Source organism: Rhineura floridana, chromosome 1 (assembly GCF_030035675.1).
Source record: "Rhineura floridana isolate rRhiFlo1 chromosome 1, rRhiFlo1.hap2, whole genome shotgun sequence".
Taxonomy (NCBI): Eukaryota; Metazoa; Chordata; class Lepidosauria; order Squamata; family Rhineuridae; genus Rhineura; species Rhineura floridana.
The window spans coordinates 197,970,728-197,995,586 of NC_084480.1; the positions used below are offsets into that span (position 1 = coordinate 197,970,728).

Genomic DNA, 24,859 nt, shown 5'->3' on the forward strand with positions numbered 1-24,859 from the left:
TTAAAGTCTTTTGGTTTTAAGATGTTTTAGAGTGTTTTTAGTAGGGATTTTTTTTGCCACCCTGGGCTCCTTCTGGGAAGAAGTATGGGATATAAATTAAATTAAATAAATAAATATTGTATACACTGACTTGTGAGGATTTCACCCCTACCTGGAGATGTCAGAAACTGAACCTGGGACCTTCTGCATGCAAAACAGGTGCTCTGCCACTGAGCTATGGCCCTTCCTCAGAGAGTAAAGATCTTTCTGACTCAGGCTGTTCCCACTCAGTTGATATATCAACACTGGCAAAGATCCTCAGACATAATTAATCCCCCTGCCATGTTGGAAAATATGAAATACCAATAATTATATCTCAGTTGATAATTGGGCTACAGGAATCTGACAAAAGACCCAAATCTCTTCTGAAATGTGTTTTGGAGCTGTAGGTCAGAGACCTTGAATGGCATGCAACCTTCTGGTAGGTTACACAAAGGTACTGTTGAACACATCTGCTATTTTGCTTTTTCAGAACAGCAGTTTTCACGTCTCAGCAAGTGTAGTGTATGGTTTTGTATGTTCACTCACTAGTCTTAAAACATTTCTAAAAGGATCACATGGTTAGATTAAAGCTGACCTAGGCAACTTGGCCACTAAGCCAAACACAGCCCATTGTCAACAATGTCTTAGCTTGATGTGTCATAATCTGTGCAGGTCCACATAAAGAAATGGTAAGAAGATGGTTCCTACTGCAAACATGTTCTTCTCTTGTTTTGGATGTTTAAACCATTTTCAGTTGTGAGGCAGGGAAAGGGGGACTGAAACACTTACCCAGGAGAATCACAATGCAGAGCAGAATAGCAATGAGTGCTCCTGTGCTAAGGCCAGCTGGAAGGAGCAAAGCTTCAGCGTTGCAAGACTGCATGTTCCCCCGACTGTCGCAGGCACACACCCTGATAGTCAGTGTGCCGGTGCTGCTTTGGATGGGGTAGTCGTTGTCAAATATTACCACCGGCAGGAGATAGGTGCTCATTTTATTGCGGCTGTATCCATTCCTTCTTGTTATAACTCCTGCTGTGTTATCTAAACCAAAAGACCAAGAGAAATGGGGGGGGGAGAGAATCACATTACAAATCTTTAGGTACAGGGATGAAAATGGGACATCTTGAGCTACTAATCAGAGCTTACCTTTGTTGTCTGTGATAGAGAAGTTTGGATGGACTGTGTATTCTGGCACCAGCTCAAAAAAAAATTTGTGTCCACGAGGTGGCTCATCCTTGTCCACGGCACTAATGGTTTGTATGAGCTGCCAGGAAACAGTGGCACATGTCAGAAAAATAAAATGACCTTTTTACCCTCTAATATAAATCTTTCTGAAAATATCTGAAGTGGCTTGGGAAGAACCAGGTCAACGACTTTTTCTTACTGTTGTGTAGAGTTCATACAGGGGATTGGTTTATGGGTAAAGGAACGAAGGCACAACTCCCAACACCTGTGAGGGAATATACCTTACTGCTAAACCCTAGCATAGTGTTTTTCAACAGATATTGCAGAAAGACTCTGGGGTTTAATGGAAGCTTATGAGGAATTCTTCCATAAACAGATCACTAAGGGTGGACTAATATCCTAGAAAGACAGCTTGCTCACCATCACCAATCTTCCCCAGAGATGAGTAGCCACAGGCAGGCATTGGCCTGTTCTGGAACACATTCTCAGGTCATGTGGGGCAACAATGGGCAGCAACATGCTTGGCTAGCATCCTGTGAGAACTGTATGCATCCCAGAATGCTGCTGAGAATCCTTTGCTGTGTGCAGGAGTTCCTTAGTACACAACTCTGGCCAGAGAGGAAAGCTTGAAAAAACACTTTTCTAAGGAAAGGAGATCAGTTTGGTTGCTGTTCTTAATTTATCATAATACATTGTTGTTGATGATGATCATTTGTACTTTGCAAAGTGCTTTACAGTTCTTTTCCTTCATCTCCAGACTGAAAGGTATAAGTCCTCTTTTGTAAATGGGAGAAAACAGGCAGAGATAGACTTGCCAATATTGATTAGCCTCTCCCACCTGTTGATATTATCTGGCAGGGCTATGATTTATGTCCACTTGGTATACAAAGTGAGGAGCAGGATGGTTACAGCCACAGCTCCAAAGTTAGGATGCAACATTCCAGAAAAGGTTTGACAATCCACTTTTCTCTTGACTTTCAGACGATATTAACCAATGAGAAGGGATTCATGCATGGACACCCCTCTTTGCTTTTTGTGTTTATGCTGTCTTTTGTATCGTTTTCTAATCTAGCATATTCTAATTCTGGCAAATATCCACATGCACATATATGTCATTAATCCTTAGATGTGTGTGTGTGTGTGTGTGTAATATCCACCCTCTTCTTTTCACTCTAGAAACTAGTGAGACTGAAAAGGGAAAGGATGTGATTAATCAAGAGCAGGGGTAGCCATTATGATGCTCCTTCTAGATCAGGGCCCAGCAACGTTTTTCAGCCTCAGGGCCACATTCTCTCATGGACAACCTTCTGGGGGCCACATACCACTGGTGAGTAGGGTGGCATCAGAGGCAAAAGTAGGTGGAGCAACCAATGTGACTGTGGAGTGGGCATACAAAAGTCAAAGGGTTCTACATGCACCCTCTTTCACACACATCTCTCCATTCTGGAAGGCTTTTTTCACAGTTCAAGGATGCATTCAATCTAGGGAAAAACACTCAAGGGGGCTGGTGAGGGGTGTGGCCTGGGGCTTGGGGTCATGGCCTGGATAGAGTCTGAACTGGCTGGAGGGATATATTTGCCCCCCAGGTCTGAGGTCCAAAATCTTGCTCTAAAAGCTGTTGGACTACAAGTCCTATCATCCTTGAGCATTGGCTATGTTGGCTGGGACTGATGAGAGTTAAAGGAGTCCAAGAACCTTTTGAGGGCACCATGTTGACCACCAATGACTAAGTGTAAGGATGGGAGGATCTGTCAATTTCAGTTCTTTTGATTTTTCATTCTTCCAATCTTAAATTCAGTTATCTACATTTCTGCAACAATTTGTGATTTTTTAAAATCCTCATGGAAGTTTTTCAGCATATTAGTACAACTTTCTCCTAATAAAAACATTTTTGTATGCTGGTTTGTTGTATACATTTTTGCAAGCAATTTCTCCTATTATAATTCATTTTTGTATGTTATTTTCACTCATAAATTCATTTTATGCACACTTTCCCCCTAATATATGCATTTTTGTAAACATTGCTTGGTCGGAGAGCTGCATTGCAACATTCAGATAAGCGCACATTTTGAAGGATGGCAGTGTTTCAGTTCTCATATTGTGTTGGAAAGTGCACATTAGATCAATTCAGCTTTAAATGCAAACCAAATTGAATTTTTCCCCCAACCCTAATCAAGGATCTCTCTTATTTCTTTCTAGGATCTCTCTGTGGACATCATTTCAGTTTTTGTTTGAGGCATATTCCTCAGCAAAGTTCAAAGGCCTACTGTGATATATTCAAGACTTGTTAACTGGGAGGGGAAAAGCTGGGGGTTGTGGTCAACTAAGTCCTGCTCAGAGTAGACCCATTGAAATGAATGAACTGAAGTTAATTGTGCCCATTAACTTCAATGGGTCTACTCTGAGTAGGACTAGCATTGAATACCACATTGTGTTTTTTTTAAAAAAAAAACATTGCGGTTTACTTTTAACTACCTCATAATAATCAAAAGCAGCCCTGATCCCTACGCCTAGGATCTTTGTATTTGCATCTCATGATTAGAAACCCCCATCCTCCTCTTCAGACTTCAGCTTTTCACTGCAAGAGGAGCATAAAAAACCCCTAATGCATCTCTATGTGACACTAATACATTCAGGTTGTGTGATCTGGCATCCTCTTTGATGTGCACAAACAATGCCTTGCTCCTAGCTTCAGCAGGTGGCTCTCGGTGCTCTGAATCATTCTCAGAACCCCAATCGGGAAGCTCAAGAGTGACCTTCTGAAATCTCCAGCCACTTCTAATGGCTGAAGATTACAATTACAGCTACTCCACACGTGCTACCCACTGTCAACTAGATTTCAAGTCCCTGTTCAAGTCACAGGGATGAAGCGGAATGCTCAGCTGGAGCTGCAAGGGGAGGTGGGGGAGAGAGAAGAAAGCCTTATGCAGTGCTAGCTGAAGGGCAATACTGGCAGAGTCAAAAAGGCAAGCTACTCCACTTCAGCTTTATCTGAAAAGACACAAGAGCTGACATGAGCCACCGAGGGCAAGCGTGGGGAAGTGGCAGGGAAATTCTACAAGCTAAACATGCACCGAAGTGTCTTGGCATCTATGTATTTGTCCATCCACCAGTTCCAAACATTTTGACACACTGTATTCTGATTAAAGATCAAGCTACATGTGATGGTAGTCAGGTGCTTAGAGAAGTGTGCTTCAGCTGCCTGCCTAAATTTTGGAGAAAAAAGTGCCACAAGTGCCTATTATACCTGTAAAATATGTAGAAGGTTCTGTTTATATTTACTGTTATGGTGTACTGAGGCTTAATTGAGGATCTTCACAAAATGGCTACTCAAAAACTACATGTTGCCTCTCACTCATGTATTATTTACAACAATGTCTGGAATTGATCCAAACTAATTAGTATCAATATATCTGCCTGTCTTTCAGTTTGGAGATCTTGTGTTTCTTGGACTACCTGGTTGTCTGCACAACTGTGTAATCTTCTATCCTGTGTTTGTTTTGTATTGGTATCCAATTACTGTATATCTATATATAATGTTTAAGTATAGTTCAATATGAGTCAATGAATGCCTTTGACTAGTCAAGTAATTCATCCCATAATATACTATTAATATACGGTTATGAAGATTTAAACGGAACCAATATTCATCTTCATTTTATATTTCTTTTTATCTTTTCTCATCTATTTCTTTTTTAGAAGTTACTTAGCTTCTTATAAAATCCCATATGACCAACTGCACAAAAACTTACTTCACACTGCACAATCTTTTTGACAGTGCACAAAATGTATCTAGCTTAGGGTTGCCATATTGCCCGGTTAGCTCTAGCCATGCTATCTGGTGCCCACCTAGCCCATTAGGTGGCCTGGATTCCTAGCTTTCATTGTTTTTAAAAAGCAAGTATCTAGCCCTTGTGGAACCAGAGATACAATGGAAAATGTAGATGCAGTTTTCTACCCATTTTGCAAGAAAGCCTATTCCTGCCTTCCATTGCAGTTAGCCAATGAGGGACACCAGAGCTGTCCTGGGAAAATCAAGAATTTTAGCATATGCAGAATCTAGCAGTTTAGAAAACTGCACATGCTCACTTGATCAATACATGCAGCTCCACCCCTTACCCATAGATTTTCTGGTTGCATCAGCAAGGATAAGCAGCCATCATCTCAATTGCCTATGTGTCTCAGGGTAGGTATCTTAAGTGATGAATGCAATGGGAGAGTCTGCCTGCCATCATGGATGATGGAATAAAGGGGTTTGAATGCACCAAATGCTCCCTCCCTGAACAAATACAAATACAAAAACAAGCCTGTCTGAAGAAAAGGCTGAGGTATTAGCATTTGTATTTTTTGGCCCTGCTCCCACCCTGTTAATAGGTGATCATTCCCAAGTAAAGTTCCATTGGAATTCTACCTCGTTCATCCTGTTGCCTGGCAGAGCCTCTGTTCAGCAATTCTGAAAAGGCTAAAAAGTATTTTTAATACATTTCCTTCTTCAACTGATAATATTGAAATCTTGATTTCTATCTGTGTTACAGGTTGTAGCGTTCATTTCACATTTCCTAGTTGTTTCTAAGACAACCTCTCAGTCACAATATTTTCTATAATTGTCTGATTGTGTAACTTTATTGTTTTTGTAAGCTGATCTGAGGGCAGGATATAAATCCTCAAAATAAATAAATAAATATTCCATCCTGTTGGAAACTAGAGTTTAGGCATTTAAGGCTGAAAATGAAAGTTAAAAAAAAAAGATTCCTCACATCCTCTGCCAGTTTTTGGTGGTAATTACTAGGCACACACAAAAAAACAACTGGACAATGAAACCATTAATATGCTTGATTTGCATAATAACAAATAATTTGTATAACATATAAATTAGCCTTGGATTTGTAGAACTGGAATATGGCAACCCTAGTCTAGCTGCACATTAGAATAAACCCTGGAGGGGCCCAAATTTGGATCAGGAGCATATTCCAGATTTGACCCTGGCAGCTGCTTTTTCTCCAAAGTAAAAGTGGGCAGGTTAAGCATTCTTGGTTAAACACATGGCTAACATCACAGGTAGTTTGGGCCCAGGATGGGAATAGGTTTGATACTTAATAGCTATGGTCATCAGAAGCAATGAATAGGTTTATCCTCCACTCTAAGAGCACCCCTAGAGTGACCATAAAAACATTCCCATAAAAACAATTGAAGAACTCTCCTTTCAGTCTACTCTCCTACCTATGAAATGGGTCTTCTCCTAGAGTATACGTTCATTTTAATTTCATTTATTTATTTTATTTATCAACATTTATATACTGCTTGATTCTAATGAAACCTCAAAGTGGTTTACACAAAATACATTTGAAGGACGGGAAATATGGTCAGAAAGGTGGGATGTAAATGCAGATTTTATTATTAATACCTAGTTCCCAGCATTCTAGCCTCCAATGGCAAGCAATATTATTTGTGTGCAGGGGCCCTTGTAGTATTTAAGACGTCCCTTGGCACACAGTCATTCATGCACAGAATGATGTTTAAAAGATAGACCAACAAAAGAGGGAAATGAGGGTCTGTTTAGTACAGTGTGCATGCTGCAATTCATTGGTGACAACAGCAACCTGCGGAATATGTTAGGTCTAGAATTCAGCTTGCTGAGCATCGGATTTCATTCACTTGGGAGGAAGGACTGGATATAAATTCAATAATAAATAAAATAAATAAATAAAATTAAAAAATATAGAAGCAAATGTCTAGTCTTCATGGATATGAAGATGGGTGTGGAAATGGGGAGGGCAGTAGTGGACAGCTGACCTCCCTCTGGTTGTGGTGGTGCTGCATACCGGGACGGAAAGTGGTGAGGTGGTAGAAAGGATGGCACAGTTAAACACTCTGTCACAGGCAATATGGCACTCCTCCTGACATGTTTGCGCTGCACTGACATCGTCCCTCCTCCTCTTCATCTCAGTTCAATAAGATTTCTAATGGATGTGTGTGCGCTTCTGTCCCTGCATAACTCCTTGCACCTGCCTCTCCATGATTAGGAAAACCAGAGCAAATCATGCAAGACAATAAAAAAGTAGAATCACTGATATTAAGAGAAATGATGCAACTCTGATATGGAGATTGCAGAACTGAGCTTTTCTTGGTGCTTAATTTGAATCACCTTACATGGCATTTCACATTTAAAAACTACCACCTCCAACAGCATAGACTATAAACATTTCTGGATATAAACAGACAGATCTTAATTTTGAGTCAGTGTTCACCTGGTTTTAGCTGCCACAATTGTGTATTCTATGAGAGTTAGCCCCAGAACATGTGAATTGGGATGTTAATGCATTTTCACTGACATCTTTTGCCAAAGAATGACCCCAAGCCTTCTAGGATGGTGTCCACAATAGGGGTGTGAAAAATTGTTTCTGGGTGAAATTACCAAACTATCATAAATCGGCTATTTTTAGGTGTAGTAATTTATTTTATTATTTTTTAATTATTTGATTTATACCTTGCCCTTCCTCCCAGTAGTTTGGGTTTTAGTGAGGGTTTTAAAAAAAAAACAACCTGTAATAAATCATAGCATAAGATTGCCAGAAACTGTCCTTTCCTTCTCACTGTATATCTCTGTTCTTGCAGATAAGATTTTCTTGTACCAGTGATGGTGGTGGGGGTTGGGATCTCTCTGAGTCATCCTCCCACATAAGGTAGCTGTGACAGGACCATGAAGAAATATATTGCACTTGGCATCACACATTTTGAATATGTTGCCACAATCCTCTGTGCTTCATAGAAATAACCTTATTGTCAAAGTTGATCCTTTATTTGAATTGTTGATTTTGTTTTTCAGACTCTCTGCTACCTGTTTAATTCCCCTTGCGGTGATAATGGCAAGTACAACAGCCTAGATAGGGGTCAAATAGCTGTCAGCATTTTCAACCTCTGTGTCATGATCAAGCCCTGCAACTTTTCTTGAAGTATACTGGGAAAATCCTCTCATATAAGCATCAAATCAACTAGGGAAAGCTTCCCCTTTGTGGAGGCCTGCAAAAAACAAAAACTAAGATAAGCAAGTTAATTAAAAAGGGATGTAATTAGATCCCAGAAATTGCTGCCTAGAGGAATGCAAGGAGAAAATGTCTAACTAGAAGATGAATTCTAGCAATTTATCCTAAGGTTCTCAGGCCCCCAGTTGGGGATGGTTGAATCTGTCAGTTTCAGTTTGTCTCAGTTTCTCATTTGTCCATTCTTAAGTTCAGTTCTTTACATTTCCACATCAGTTTGTATTTTTTTTAAAAAAAAGTCTTCATGAAAATTCACCAGCATTTTAGGGTGATTTTCTTGTAATACACATAGTTTTAAATACAGTTTTTCCTAATGTACACATTTTTGCAAAACAATTCCAACATGATCATTTTGAATGTTGTTTTCACTAATATATGCATTTTTATACATACCTTGCTCTATGCATTTTTGTATGAATTATTTAGCTGGAAAATTGCAGTGCAAAATTCAGAGAAATGCAGATTTTGAAGGGTGGATGTGTTTCAGTTCGCATATAATTTTGGATAGAGTGAATCACAGGTTTGCCTTTAAATGTGAACTGAATCAAATTTATCCTCCATTTCTATTCTATTCAAATATAACTAGCTAAAGAGTCCTTGTGGTTTTGGAATGGGCACTAGGAATGGTGTGGAATATTTGCAAAATCAGATTTGGTATTGAATTCTGGGATAATCCGCAATCTCATCTCATCATCGAACAGGCTTCCACTCTTTGGATGCATTCATGGTGGTTAGTAACACTATAATTTTTTAAAAAAAATCTGTGGCGAGAATTATGTAATTATTTATGTAATTATTTTTGTAAACTGCTGCTGCTGTATACATTATATAAATATATAGCAACGTAAGGAATAACAGAAAATTACATATTTTTTCAGAAAAAATAACAAAACAACAAAAAAAGGGAGAACCAGGAATCACAATAACTAGCAGAACACAATTTATAGTGAATAGGAACTGGCAGCCCATTTAATACATTGAAAAATGGAATGGAATCAGATAGCGAACCCCATCCCAAGTGGGCACTTTCTTTTGCTCTCCAGCATTCACCTCTTATAAATACAAGGGAATTTGTGTGCCCAGCTTAAGGTTTTTGGTCCATTCACACAATTCTTCTTGGTAGGACTAGGATATGGTTCCCTTTGACTTCCTGTAGCTGCCATTGTGGTCCAAGGGTAACAGTCATAGAACTGGTCCTGGGAAATCTTGGTTTCTATGGCTTTAACTCAAGGACATTTTGCACATGGTGTATAAGCAGAAGGTAAGGACATGTGAGTCGTGCATTATTTCATAGTTTGACTGAGGCACCAAACTACCCTTGGGTGAGCTCTCTCATCATATGATATTTTAGTTATCTACATCATCCTGCCAAGTGGTAGGAAGAAATTAATATTACATGATTATAGTGGTAGCGCGTCTGTTTCAATTTCTAACATTGGTTTCACATGACAGTACCAGTTGCCTTATGGAACTGTGGTTTTTTAACCGATATAGCACCATGTTGTGCTAAATTTCATTCACACCAGCGGTGTGACACAACAATGAATGCCATTGGACATGCCGCTACTCCCCCACCCTTTCTGCACATGCACACTTCTGTCCCCCCATGATTCACCCATGTAAATGGCAGGAAAGAACTGTATGCCAATATACTGCCCCAAATTTCATCACTTTACTCCTGCGATTTTCTGGGTGAATGGGGTTGCAAATGGATTTTTTTCTGGAAGCAATTAACATGGAAATGAGCACTAAACCTCCAGTCAATCCTGCTAGATTTCCAGAAGTGGCTTTTACTTCATGTGAAAGATCAAGTAAAATGTGGAAACTATCAAGGAAGGAAACATTGGAAAAACAGAATAAAATGCTGTCTCAATGCAGCTGAGGAAGGGATGGCCAGTAAAATGCGTGTGTCCATGTTGTATAGTGGACACGAGAGCCACGAAGCTCCGTGGAGCATAGGAAGCTTGATTGCACTAGGGAGAAGAGGAGAGAGGAGGAAGAGGCAAGGTTCACTGCATTTCATTCCCATCATGATAAACTATGGCTTGACATGATATTCAAAGTGGCATTTCATGTACCTTTACACTTAAATGCTCATTTACTACTATTTTCACCTTCATTCTGAAAAGGAGGGAATGTTACATGAAGGCCTTTGTACTTCCTATGCCATTGGGCAGCTGTTAATTGCCACTGCCAGGATGAGAGGGAGGAGAGAAAAAAAATCTGATTTCTCAGTTCTACTTATGAAAAAGTTTTGCTAGTGTGGTGTCTCTTATTATCTGCATCTTCTCTGAATTAGAGCATATAAGAATAAAATATCATTTCTCGCTGAAGCAAGAACAGTGCAAATTTATGCAGATGCAACTATACTAGTAAGATGCATCTGTTGTATTCAACACTTTAAAAAACTTTGGAATAGCCAGGCATGTACCCTTGTTGCACTGTTAAAGATCTGAGGCCAATGTGTTTTCTGCTTCTCCCTGCCTCCATTGCATGCTGCTCCAGTAGAACAGGAATAGACGAACTATGGGTAAAGGATAGGATAGCCACACAAAGGCTGTCTTCTAGATCCAGTCTTGGACTCCATTTCCCCCCTCCTGTGCATTGCTGGAGCAGTAGAGATACAAGCAAGGGATATCAGCAATAATGTAAAATAAGAATTAAGCCAGAACCACTTGGAGATGGATGCATTCAATATCTATTTTATGTCTGATATATTGCATTGCCAAACTCTGTAACTGGGCAAGTAAGGCTACAAAGGCCAGTAGCCTTCCTTTCAGTTTTTGCAGGAGTCGAAGCCCATCATTCTTCCAGTGTCAAAAATCCCTAATAAGAGCAAGGTCAATGCATTTGGTTAGTACATTGTAAGTGTCAAAACTAAAGGCAAAGTGTGGCAGCCTTATTTGAATGATGAATCATGAGATACTATAAAAGGAAGGCCTGGGCTGTCTGTACCATGCAGTACAATGACTGGGCCACCTCCAATGGCACATTTGGGGCAACCAATTATGCACAGCAAATTGTTGTTTATTTATGAAGATACGTATTTTAAAGCCGTGTTTAAAAAGGGACCTTGCATATGTATCCTTATTAGATCTGAGCCACTATCCATGCAGATAGTGTTATCTGAGAGAGAAATTTCAATTGTTGTTTCCCAGACAGCCTGTGACATTTTATTTTTCACCCAAGTCTTGGACAGGAAGGGTGAAACACTCTATGTGATCATGGAATGGCTGTTTCAACCTGCCTTGCCCCACCTTCCAGCTTTCAGGGCCTTCACAAGAGAGCTCCTTCCATAAGACGTCTGAGCTGGCTTTATGGTCTTTTGGGTCTTGCATAAAAGGGTTGTGTGAAGGGGTGCTAGGCACTCATGAAATCAGCTTTGGGGTTCTTTGGAGGTATGTGAAGGTGTTGGCTATTGCTAAGTAGGGAAGGACAAATCTGTCAATTTCAGTTTGTTTTTTTCCATTCTTAAATTCAGTTTTCTACATTTCAACATTAATTTGTGATTTTTTTTTAACAAAAAGTCCTCAGGAAAATTATCCTAATATGCACATTTTGTATGCAATTTTGCCAAATACGCACATTTTGGCAAAGTAATTTCCTTCACTTTAATGCATTTTAATGTTATTTCACTAATATATGCATTCTTTGCACATTTTACCCCAGTATATGCATTTTTGTACATACTACTTGGCTGGAGAAATGCATTGCAAAATTAGGAGAGGTGGGAATGTCAAAGGATGGCTGTATTTCAGTTTACATATTGTTTCAGAAACGTAGGTAAGTTCACCTTTAAATGCAAATTGAATCAAATTTCCCTCCCATTCCTACTGCTAACTAACTTATAGGCAGGCTGTATGCTCACTTATACTAAAAGTATTTTAAAGAGCTCTTAATAGGTGGATTATTAGTTTAGTGTTGTAGTGATATTATAACTTTTATTATGTAATGGCTATTGTAGTATTGTATTTATACTTCTTAATTTCTGTGAACCACTTTAAGCACAAATGCATTTATAGAAAATGTGGTGTACAAATAAACTGGTGATAATGATGATTTTGTGACAATGTATGGACTGGAGGTGTCCAAAACCAGGATGAGGAATTTCACTGCTTGCCTTCAGAATTCTTTCCTGAAGGTTTATAAAGCATGCATTTTATTTGCATGTAGGCTATTAATTAATCAGTAGAACATTAGGTAATTAATAAACTAGAAAAACTCTGTAGTCAGCGGCAGCCTACTCTGAAAAAAAGACACACAATATCAAAGTCATTTGAGCCAAAGCATATAATTCTTCCTGTTCAGCCAGGGCAGACATTGACTACCTCCCTTGCATGCATGCACGCACGCACGCACACACACACACAGCCTAGATATTGTTCCTGCTGCAAATTTTCCTTTCAGCTCTCTTGGTGTAGGTGTCTCTATGTCATGAATCACATAAGCTTGGGCAGGAAAATTTTACACAGTGACTCGTGACTTGAATACAGTACAATATAATACAATACAATGCAAATATCAAGAAAGTAGAACAGGTTTTTTTTTAAGTGCTGGGTCCTTTTGCTTTTGCCTATGGCTAGTACCACAGTAGACTGTATTTGTCACATTGTAATGAAAGGGTGGTATTCAACGGCAGTCCTACTCAGAGTAGACTCATTGAAGTTAATGTGCATGGCTAATGCTGGTTTATTAATTTCAATGGGTCTACTCTGAGTAGGGCTTAGTTGACTATAACCCAAAGTGTACATAATCCTGAGACACATATCAGACTAGAGACTGCAACAATTAATCTAGTACATTTTTGTGCAGTGATGGGATATGTGGCACATTTTTATTATCAAAAATTTACATCCTGTCTTTCTATAAAATATTGCATGGACTCTAATAAAAGATGAAATCAAAATAAATAGACAAAAACAATATGTGAGTTAGTGAGAACACACAAAAAGTAATCCTTTCCCCCAACTCTGCCAACTAAGAAAGGGTCAGGTTACCACTACAGATTGTTCTAAAATGGAAGCCGGTGCAGAAAGAGTTAGATTTCAGCTACAAGTTTGTTGATGACAATACATATACATTTACCTGTCCGGCTTTTGCATTTTCACAAACAAAAGTTTCATAGTACTTGGCCAATTCTGGTGCGTGATCATTTATATCTAAAATCCGGATGAAAATGGGAGCCTGGGTACTTTGCTTGGGGTTGCCTGAAATAATAAAAATAGACAATAAATGCAGGGTAACCACAATATTATCCCATAATTTCTGTTCTTTCCAATGTTCCGGCATGAATAGCTGATGCTTATGTAGCAAAAACAGTACAATGCACCTCACCAGAGGGCAAAATCAGCAGATCTGGGGGAACCCCAAGTTTTGCAGTACATACTTAAAATAAATGAAAGGGGTCCCAAATACTCTCCCCCCAAATAAACCTGGAGGGGGGGCAAAGTGTACTCATGTATGTTCACATGGAGAACAGGGGAAGGGACATGGAATGAAAGTATGTTACTTAAATCTCCACTAGAGCTTGGGACATGGGCACAGCCCCTCTCTTCTCTCTTCCCAGCAAGCTGTTGAGTCACTGCCCACCCCAGTCACCCAATGCTGTCCTGTCTTTGCTCTCTGTACTACCACTACTACTTTCAAAGCTCTGCCTTCTCAGGGATTGGGCAGCCTCCTGCCTGAAGGTCCAAACTGTGCCATCAAAGCTTTCCCTCCACAGAGCAGAAGACTTTCCCACTCTGGGTAGTCTCCCTGCCAGAAAAAGGGGAGATTTAAAGCAGCAAAGGAGCCTTATATTATGTCCATAAGGAGAAGAAGGTCAGCATTATGGGTCCAATCCCTCTCCTGTATCTTCATTTCTTTGAATGGAAAGAGTTTATTGATAAACTTCTTGGCCTGTTGTCAGTAGCATATGGCATTGTGGGGTGGTGGCATTCAGCTGACCTCCAGTCAGATGTCTTGCTGCTGCTTACTGGGAGGTAGAGAGGGAGGGGCAAGCCAGCAAAGAGTTCGCTGCAGAGCAAATGTGCCTATAGGAGGACCAGATTGAGTCCACCAGTGTGTTGGCACTGCACCAGCCTCTCTGCTCTCCCTCTCCCTCTCAGTAAGCAACAGCAATACAACCATCTGAAGCTCAGGTGAGTGCTGGTGCCCCACCACACTGTCCACTACTGCTTGCTATTTAATATGTATAGAAAGTTGTCTTGGAAGTATTTAAAACATGTATGTGTGGAGATTAGAATATAGACAGCTTCACTTATAATTAAATGGCAATTAAGCAGTGCAGTCTTGTAGATGTCTTCTGAGAAGTAATTTCTAATCAGCTCACTTCCAGACATGTGTGCACCGGATTGCTGCCTAAAAAAGGTATTTCTCTTGGCTGTTTGGCTCTAGACCAAAGAATATGGGTGAATCTATGTTAGAGTAAACGTGCACTCCTGTGCACACTCTTCAGCCCCACTGAATACATTGGGATTTACTGCAAAGGACTGTGGCATGAGATTCCCTTTAGCTGCTCTCCAAATGATATGACTGCAGCTGATCCCAAGGTTTCTTCCACCCTGGTAAGAAAGCATCCAAGGACTTTCACCTGGGTGGGGTGGTAGGGTTGTAGCTCAGTGGCATAGCACATTTTTATACATGCAAAAGGTCTCAGGTTCAGTCCCTGGCATCTCCAGGTAGGGTTGAGAGAGATTCCTGCCTGAAGCCCTGGAGAACCACTGACAGTCAGTGTAGACCAATACTGAGCTAGAAGGACCAATGGGCTTAACGGATATAAGGGAGCTTCCCATGGGTTGTGGATACTGATGATATGCTAAGCAACCACAAAGACAAAGTGCACTACAGGAGCAGCACACAGCAATAGCCTGCCAAGAGCGGAGTCGCTGCTGGTTACTGGAAGGGGAAGGGGCAAAGAGGTGGCAAGGTTGGGGCTCTGGTGACACAGCAGCTGAGCCAAGCCAGCACTGTCACCACTACACCCACATGACTCCAAAACCTTGCCGCCCCCTCGCCCCCTGCCCCCTCACAAAAAGTAGCAGTGACTCTCCTGCCAGGAGGATATTGTTGTGACTCTGCCCCACTGGGTGAGCTGCTCCTGGTGCATTGTCTGTATCATTGCTAACCAGGTAATCACAGTAAACTGCATGGACTGAATTGTTTAGGTATTCTTTGACTAACCACTGGAAGCTGCTATAACTACACCAGTAAAATAATGTCTAAAGTGGGTTTTAAACTAGTTTAACAGGCATTCCCTCTTTCCTGGGAACTGTAATTCAATAAAGATGGCTTTAGGATATGTAACAGGGAATTCTCTCTCTTTTTTTTTTTTTACAATAATTTTTATTCAAATTTCCATAAAACATACAAAACAAAATCATAAAACATTCAAAGACAAAAAACAAAACAAAAATGATTAAACAAAAAAATAAAATGTTGACTTCCCATTTGTCGCAGATCAGTTATAGGTCTACAATATATAACAATCCTGTCTCTTAAATTATATTATAAAATCACTTTCCTCCAGTAGTTATCTTAATTAATCATCAAATCTCATAGACATTACTTTATTCTTTCCACAAAAAGTCAAAGAGAGGTTTCAATTCTTTAAGAAATATATCTATCAATTTTTCTCCAAATAAACATGTCGATTAATCCCTCGTTAATAATAATAATAATCTTATTGTCATAACCATAGTCCAAATAAACATATCGATTAATCCATCTCATCAAATCTGTTAAGTCCAATAATTTCAATAGCCATTATTCCATTATCCATATTAATTCCATCTTCCATCTTCAGTAGTCCTGTTAAGTCCAGTAATTTCAGTGTCCAATCTTCCATTATCAGTATTCCATAATAATTTTGCTGTCATAGCCATAGTCATATAATAAGAGTCTGATGGGAATTTCCTCTATCCCAAATATTTTCTTGCCATCAATTCTGAATAAGTTGCTGAAATATTGTTGTAAAGTCATATCTCTGTTCTTCTTTTTTACAAAATGCACTGGCTCATCTCTTGAGAGTTTTTCCATTGTCACATGGCTGCAGTTAATTCCATAGATTTTCTCTATATCAAGCTCCATCACGTCATTCCAGTCCAGAAAATTATCCAAGCCATTGAAAACTTTATCTCTAATATCTTCATTAATTTCTTCAGAGATAACGTTAAATTCCAAACAGTAGATTTTATTTCTAATATCCATAAACTCCAGATCTTTTTCCAATTCCACATTTGTTCCAATCTCCAGGGCTTGTATCTTCCCTTCCGGGAAGGGTGACTTCGCTTGTGCCTGCTTTTGAGACGGGCTCCCGCCTCAGAAGAAGCTTATTCAGATATAAATCAGTCAGAACATTTTTTTTTTGACTGATGAAATTTCTCCCGGGCAGGGAGAAACGTAGAGATCAACCTCAAAAGCCTGTTTTTGTTGGGAGGACTGGATTTCATTAATTTATGAGAAAAGGTCCAGCCAGCAATGCCGGACGGACTTCCGAACAAGCTCTATCTGATTAATGCGATACGTTTATCTTTTCTTCAAAGAGAAAACGGACTAACAGGCAAGCACCCTTCTTTCTATTTTTTCTTTTTACTTGGTTTAAATTGTTGCAGCAAAAAGAGATTTGTCAAATGAATCAGCTTTAAAGAACTTCTGGGTGAGCCATAACTCTTCTCTGTTATTCACGAAATTAACAGCTTATCTCTGTTTCTATTGCAAAAAGCTGTCCTGGAAGTGCATTCTAAAGATATAAACAGAAGAGGGATTTCTATTCCGAGGAGAAAAAAATAAAAAATATGAACTTTGGAACATTATATTGTCTGGGACTATTCTCTTTTTGGTCTATTTTATTTTGACGAATCTGCTTCTTCACGACGCCACTAACTGTTTTGATGCTGGGAACTAAATTTGTTTTGTATTCTTGAACATAGAGAGATAAGGCAGGCTGCTCTGTTTATACTGTGATGTCATCAAGCCTGGAATATTAACCCAATTGTTGCTGAAATAAGAAGTGGTTCTTTATTTTTGTTTTGTTTTGTTTTCGTGGTTTTAAAAATGGCAATCAAGAAAGTGGCTGAGAATCTGGAAGTAATTTTGTTTCAGAAAATAATGGATGAGATTGAGATAACAAAACAAACCCTGCGACAGGGCAGTAAGGAGCTGAAAATGGAACTGAGCAAAATGACGCAGGAGCTTAAAGAAATAGGGGATCCTGTGAGAGAGGAGAATGAGATCAGAGATGAGAAAAGAAAAGTAACAGGGAATTCTCAACCTCCTCATCAAGCTGCTTTATTCAGGATTCTTGGGGAAAGCCATGACAATTAATGGGAAAAAACTGTTACAAATTTGTACTTTAAATTTACCTTTTAAGTCTTTATCACCCAGCTTCCACCTCCCTGTTTGTGAGTGATTATTTTATCAATCAATCAATCAAGTGTTTATTGTGGCCAATCAACCGACAAGTGAAAATATAAAATACAAAATCACAGTCATCATAAAACCAATTATAAAAAAATCACAAGCTAAGCAGATCTGAGACATGAAAACATTCAGATATTTTGCTACCTGTTCGGCAACACATTTATTGGTCACCTCAAGAAAGATACTCATTCCCTATTCCTCTCATAAAAACTGCATGAAAAACCATTTCAACCTCTTGAGTGGTTCTATAGACATCATATTTTCCTTTAAACAGTGTAATTCTATCAGTGGTGGCTGGTGGCTCTGTGTCAGTGAGGCAGTGGAATCCACTCCAGGTTTTAGTCCGAACTTTCAAGGAGCCATCCAAGGTGCTGAAACCTATTCCCATAATAGTTTCAGCTCCTTGGACAGCTTCATTAAAGTTCAGACTAAACTGCTGAGCAGATTTTACTGCCCCACTGACATGGACCAGCTAGCCACAATTGAATTCTATGCACATATACTCAGAAACAAGTCCCATTGAGTTCAATGGGACACCCAGATAAGCGTACCTAGAATTGTAACCTCAGCATTTAAATTGTAACTATACATTTTGCATGAGTCTGTATAATTTTATAACAATATATACTGCTAGAGTAGTGAGTGTGATATTGTGCAACAGGAAAAAGTTTGAAAACACTTAAACACGCAACACCTCCTCCACTCCAAATCATTTTAGGATGATGTGCCTGCCACTTACTGATTTCAGTTGCTATGACAGTGAGGTTGTGCCAAGGGGCTGCTTCTCTGTCAAGGGTCTTTGAGACAAATATGGACCCATTTCCTGAGTGGATGTTGAATATTCTATCCAAATCAGTGTGCCGATCCAACGAGTATCTGCCAAATGACAACACATGCCTCATAGTCATATGTTTATATTGTGATTTTAATTTCTGCCTATTGGACAGAAGTTTTCGATAATGTACAAGAGAAGTTCATTCATCTTGGGAATGTAAGCATTTTATATTATATAACCGGTAACTGAAGTTATTTTATCCATTGTTTAAGGTAATACATATTTGTGAAAGAATATATTTGTAGAAAAGGGGGGATATATATAAAAGGAGAGGAGTAAAAAAATGACAGCAATGAATATTTTAGTTGTGTTTTTGATTTACTAGTCACAACTCCAGATTTTCACAGAATGAGAGAGTGAAAGAGATAGTATATATTCTAAAAACTGTAAAACAAAAACTCACATGAGAGGTCTACATGTGTGAGCAGTGCCAGAAGAGGAGACTAATGCAAGATTGCTGCTCTTCTGCCTTGATTTTTTTTAAAAAGCAAGAGGCATTTTTTATAATCACAAAACTATAGCCAAGTCCTCATGTGAATCTCTTCTTCTGAAGTCACACTGCTCATGCAAGTGAGTTGCTTGGTTTTTTGCTTGTTTGTTTTTAGAATGTTATGAACTGGCTGACAGAGAGAGAATTGTATGTAGGGATTTATGCCCTGCATTCATGTGCTCATGATTTAATTGAGGAAGTATGGGATCTATTATATGGTGCAAAATATTTCCTCTTGAGCACAGCTTTCAATTAACACACATTAGGAATGGAATGATCCGTCAAATTTCAGTCCTCTCATTTTCTCATTTTTCTAATCTTAAATTCGGTTCTCCAAATTTCTGCAGCAATTTGCATTTTTTTAAAAAAAATCCTAATGAAAATTCTTCAGCATTTTAGTGTGAATTTCTCCTAATAAATATATTTTTGTATGCAGTTTTGACTAATGTAGACTTTTTTGCAAGCAATTCATCCTATTATAATGCATCTTTGCATGATATTTTCACCAATAAATTCATTTTGTGCATACATACCTCTAATATATGCATTTTTGTAAACATTGCTTGGCTGGAGAACTGCATTGCAAAATTCAGATAAATGCAAACTTCAAAGCATGGCTGTATTTCGGTTCTCATATTGTTTCGGAAAGTGTGAATTTAATGAATTTGGCTTTAAATGCAAACTGAATCAAAATTCTCACCCATCCCTCACATACACACACAAGCTCCCAACCCTCATGACAGTGGGAGGAAATCCTGGGAAACTGTGTGCAGTGTATAGTGAAGGGTTTTAATTAGAAGAAGGTCCACAAGACTTACAGAGGACATTAAGTGGGCTATGTGCGTTATCTTCAAATGAAGATGAGTAGAAGCCCCCCCACAGATCACAGGGAAGGTTGGGGACTGGGGCATGTGCACATAAAAACTTTGAGAGTGGGGCTTACATGTGTGCCCCTGCTCCCATCCACACTGTGAACATTCCCTGTTTTGGTGAATGCCTGAAGATGCTTATATGCTTTGTTAACCCCAAATGGAGGCTATTTTCAAGAAAGGTTTTACAGAAGCAGTGGGCTTTGGGGAAGATTTAAAAGATATGGAAGGAGATGTCTTAGGGAAAGGGAAGGTATATTAGGGATCTAATACCAAAGCAGAAAGAGGAAATATGGAAAAGAAAACAGATAAGCACATGAGAAAGGAAGGAAGGAAAAGAATAGGGGGTGGGATAAAGATGATGTATTGAGGAATGGGTGGTAGAAAATCTAAAAGAATTTGGATGTTCTTTTTCTTTTTTTAATTTTAGTGTTCTGTTATTTTTTAAAAACTCAGAAGTTGATGATTATACAGGTGACCAGTTTATGAAATGAATAGAATCATGTGATAAAACTTTCCTTGACCTTTTTTTTACTTTATACTGCAAGTTGAGTGTTTCGTTTTGTGTCTGAGTACTTTCCCCTCAAAATAGATTTTTTTGCTTTTTTTAAACACATGCACAACTGCTGGTTTGTGAGCTCAGCCTAGTATTCCCAGTGGTATGCTGTTTTTTGTTTTTTGTTTTTACATGCAGGAGACTGTCATTGAGGGGAGCAGGTAGAATAAACATGCAACCCCAAGCCTGCAGCCTAAAGTAAAGACTGTCTGGGAAGAGCATGGGATTGCTGAGTATAGCAGGCTGGCCACTTATGCATTCCTTTCAACAGAGGACAAGAGTGGATACAGATTTGTATGTACTAATTTACATATATAGGAGAAAATTTAGAAATAATCACAATTTAAAAAGAAACACAATAGGCGTCACTACAGTGGGGGATAAGACTGTGATCAGGTGATCTGTGTGCCTGCTTGGTCTACTGTCCAGGTACTAACTGTTGATGGGCAACTTCAAGGCTGCTGCTCTCCTGTTGTATGTTGCCTTACCTTTAAAACATATAAAATAGAGCCACCCTATATCTAAAGACTACTTCTCCCAACAGCCCCTGCTGCGACATGGGATTCTGATCTTCTTAGGGAAGAAGGAAGATGCTGAAAAGAAGTAGAATGCATGCAGAGACTGAGATGACAGTAGTTCGGGAACAGGTTTCTGGGAGTGGGTGAAGCACTAAGAGAGATTCTTTACATTTTTACCAGATTGAAATCCCTCCTCATGTCCTTGACTGTAACATCCACAGATAATGCTCCTTTCATAAAGAGACTAATAAGGATCATTGCAATTTTGTGGCAGACTTTTGCCCAGTGCTCCTAAGTATCCCTGCATCTTGAGATAGTCATCAGCAAGACCCCTTGCACTGCTTTCCACCAGCCTCCAAACCTGTAGAAATGACTTGGAAGAGCTAAAGTCAAACCTCCTGCAATCAGTCCTGGATTGCATTATTGTGAATCCAATTATTATCCCATCTGCACTTATCTTAGAGAAATTGTCAACCTCCAAAGCTAAATCACAGCCTTTCAGTTTTGGAAATATGTCCAATGGTGGGAGGAGGGAATCCATTCCTGAGACATTAGAAATGGGAGAACTTCTGGATATTCACTGAACAGCCTAACACCCCTTAACCTGGGCTGTAAATCTAATCCCATTTACGTGGGTATAAATTCCATGGAAACCAATGGTACTTACTTCTGAGTCAACAAACACAGGCTTGAGCTGTTGGACAACAATGCTAATTCTGTTCTACTCCTATCTTCCTTAATGTAGCAGCTAACACCTTACTGAGAATTCTCTCTGTTCTCAGCATCATTAGAAATATCATCTCCCATTGCCTGGTTTAAAATCTAAGAGTTAGTAATTAAAGCAAAATTCAGTGTTTCACAAGTTTTTAAGCTTCTCTTTGTTAGTCACTCACTATTGCAAACTTTCACAATTAGTTTGTATTGTATATATATTCTAAAAGCTTGATTACAAATACAATACAGATGTATTTCCCCAAAGACTGGGGGGCAGTGTGATGTAGTGGTTATGAAGATAAAAACAGGGAGGGGGGAAACCATGCACACCACCTTGAACTCCTTGGGGGAAAGGTGGGATATAACTGTAATAATAAATATATATTTAAGAATCATATTTTAAAAGTCACATTTGAAGTGTGTGTTTGGGGAAACGGCTCAAGACACATTCCAAATAGCCTAAGAATTTGCTTTAAACCTACCCCTGCAAGGAAGAAATGCTGTTTAAAGCAAAACTAAGTTGACTGATGTGGAATCAGTCTTGACTTCCTTTTCAAATTTCCCTTTAAAAATTTGTGTTAAAAAATGATATTAAGAACAAGTTTGTAGAAAGATGTAACTATTCATATGATATAAGACAAAAGCCCTGTTCAGGCATTGAAAGAACATGTGTGGGAAGTAGGGATGGAATCCATTAGCCAGGGCAACTTTGAAAGCATTCTGTTAGCCTAACAGGTAGGATTGATTTGAGTTTGTATGCTTTTCATTGCTGTTACCAGTTCTATTATTTTCCTCCCCCAAAAATCAATGTTAATATTGATGTTTTGAATGGAATTATTGACATTTTTAAAGAAACTATCAATATTTTGAAGGAATTATCAATATTTTGATCCAGTTCTGGTCTCTGCCCTTCAGGAAAGATGCAGACAAACTGGAACAGGTTCAGAGGAGGGCAACAAGGATGATCAGGGGACTGGAAACAAAGCCCTATGAGGAGAAACTGAATGAACTCTGCATGTTTAGCCTGGAGAAGAGAAGACTGAGGGGAGATATGATAGCACTCTTCAAGTACATGAAATGTTGTCACATAGAGGAGGGCCAGGATCTCTTCTCGATTGTCCCAGAGTGCAGGACATGGAATAAAGAACTCAAGTTGCAGGAAGCCAGATTTTGACTGGACATCAGGAAAAACTTCCTAACTGTTAGAGCCATATGACAATGGAATCTACCTAGAGAGGTGGTGGGGTCTCCAACACTGGAGGCATTCAAGAGGCAGCTAGACAGCCATCTGTTGGGAATGCTTTGATTTGGATTCATGCATTGAGCAGGGGGTTAGACTTGATGGGCTTATAGGCCCCTTCCAACTCTACTATTCTGTGATTCTATGATTCTATGATCTTATCCATTAGTGTTTAATTTCATATATAAACATATATATCTCTTGTCAGCAGCAAAGACACTGAGGATGCCATCCTATAGTCCATTGAAGGATGTCCTGGGGTCATGGGATGTTGTAGATATCCCTCTACAATGTTGGAGACAGAGCTCCAACATTGAGTGGGAGATCAGATGTTGAATTCCATCACTCTGCTACTGTTAAAGCCTCCAACACCCTGGTGCAATTGATGTTGTAATTCCAATAGAGATAAAAGGGGGGTTGGGAGGTTGTCACAGGAGGATGGGGATGCAACTGGGATCCAAAGGATCCAAGCCATCTGGTCCTCTGGCACACTCCCAAACAAGACCAAAAAAACCCCAAACAGATGAAGGAATGCAAGATAATTCCTCTGCCTTCCTCCCATCTTGAGCTTGGCAGCAATTGGATATGGCAGTTGAACGATCTTCAATTTTCACTACCATGCACACCTTAGAATTGTACACTGAATCAGCTATTTCTCTTTGATCACTGTAAACTTTAGAGTCAGTTCATGAGCTCCATCAATGCTGCTTGATAATGCTTTTTGCCTGCAGGAATAGAGGGTATCCTTTTGAATGAACGTGATTTGTAAATTGGAAGCTTGCAAATCTCTCCCCTGGATCTCAGCCTCAACAACTTCTGTGACTAAGAGGTACATTGGAGATTCCAGCTGTTAACTATGGCCGAGACCTGAAAGGTAAACTACCTCTCAAGTTATAGTGCCTACAGGATTAATCCTATAAGCAAAAGGTGTGAATCAAGTTAACATGGGAAGTGGCTCTTACTGAGACATATTGAAGAATGGAATTCATAACCCTGCTAAATCAAAACAGCCATATTTAATATCCATTAAATTAAATATAACTATTCAAGAGTAAGTAGTATATGCATGAAGTCTAGAAAAATGGTTGGAAGTCACATGTTTTACTGCTCAAGAGAAGCAAGTTTTGCTTTTTAAGCTGTCTGGGCAGGAGACCACCTATGAATCATCATCCTCAAATGTATTTATATGCTGCTTTTCCAAATAATGCTCAAAATGCTCAGAGCTGCACACAAGAACAATGTATAATCCACTCTGACCAAGTTAGTGTAACACATAAAAGTAAAATGTGATGATGATGATGGAGAACCTATCCTTACTGAAATTAGTAATCACTCATCTTTTCAAGAGAGCCGGTGTGGTGTAGTGGTTAAGGTGCTGGACTATGACCTGGGACACCAGGGTTCGAATCCCCACACAGCCATGAAGCACACTGGGTGACCTTGGGCCAGTCACTGCCTCTCAGCCTCAGAGGAAGACAATGGTACCCCCCCTCTAAATACCACTTACCATGAAAACCCTATTCATAGGGTTGCCATAAGTCAGGATCGACTTGAAGGCAATCTATTTCCATTTTCATCTCTTCAAAGGATAGGGTTTAACAATGGCTGTTCAGCGACACTTGAGGTTTTATGCTTCTCTTTTTTTATCAGAGGTGTGCAAGGATCATGTAAATTCATGCATATTTGTGTTGGTCATGGAAATTGACTTACTTTATTATGTTCCTGGCTGCGTCTGGATCCTCAGCTATCACTTGCCCAATGATACTTCCTTCCCTGGCATCTTCGTCTACTTCTATCAAATGAGAAGGTATGGTGAACACTGGTGGTTCATCTATGTCTTCCACATAAACTTTGACCAAGGCTGAGTCCTTAAATGGTCCCAGGTCGAAAAACCGTGGGTCAGGATGTGTATTGATTGCCTCCACTTTTAGGGTATATAGATTCTTCTTTTCGAAATCTAATTGCTTGCAT

At 39.3% G+C, this 24,859-nt stretch overlaps 1 protein-coding gene across 1 annotated transcript in view; it reads right to left on the reverse strand.

Moving 5' to 3' along the window:
• CDH9 (cadherin 9) overlaps positions 1-24,859 on the reverse strand; it is a 200,761-nt gene that overhangs the window by 15,081 nt on the left and 160,821 nt on the right. The window contains exons 7-11 of the mRNA XM_061589995.1: positions 24,599-24,852; positions 18,406-18,542; positions 13,332-13,453; positions 1,168-1,285; positions 811-1,062 (exon numbers count right to left, since the gene is read on the reverse strand). Coding sequence (XP_061445979.1) covers positions 811-1,062; positions 1,168-1,285; positions 13,332-13,453; positions 18,406-18,542; positions 24,599-24,852 — 883 coding nt within the window. The remainder of the gene's footprint in view (positions 1-810; positions 1,063-1,167; positions 1,286-13,331; positions 13,454-18,405; positions 18,543-24,598; positions 24,853-24,859) is intronic.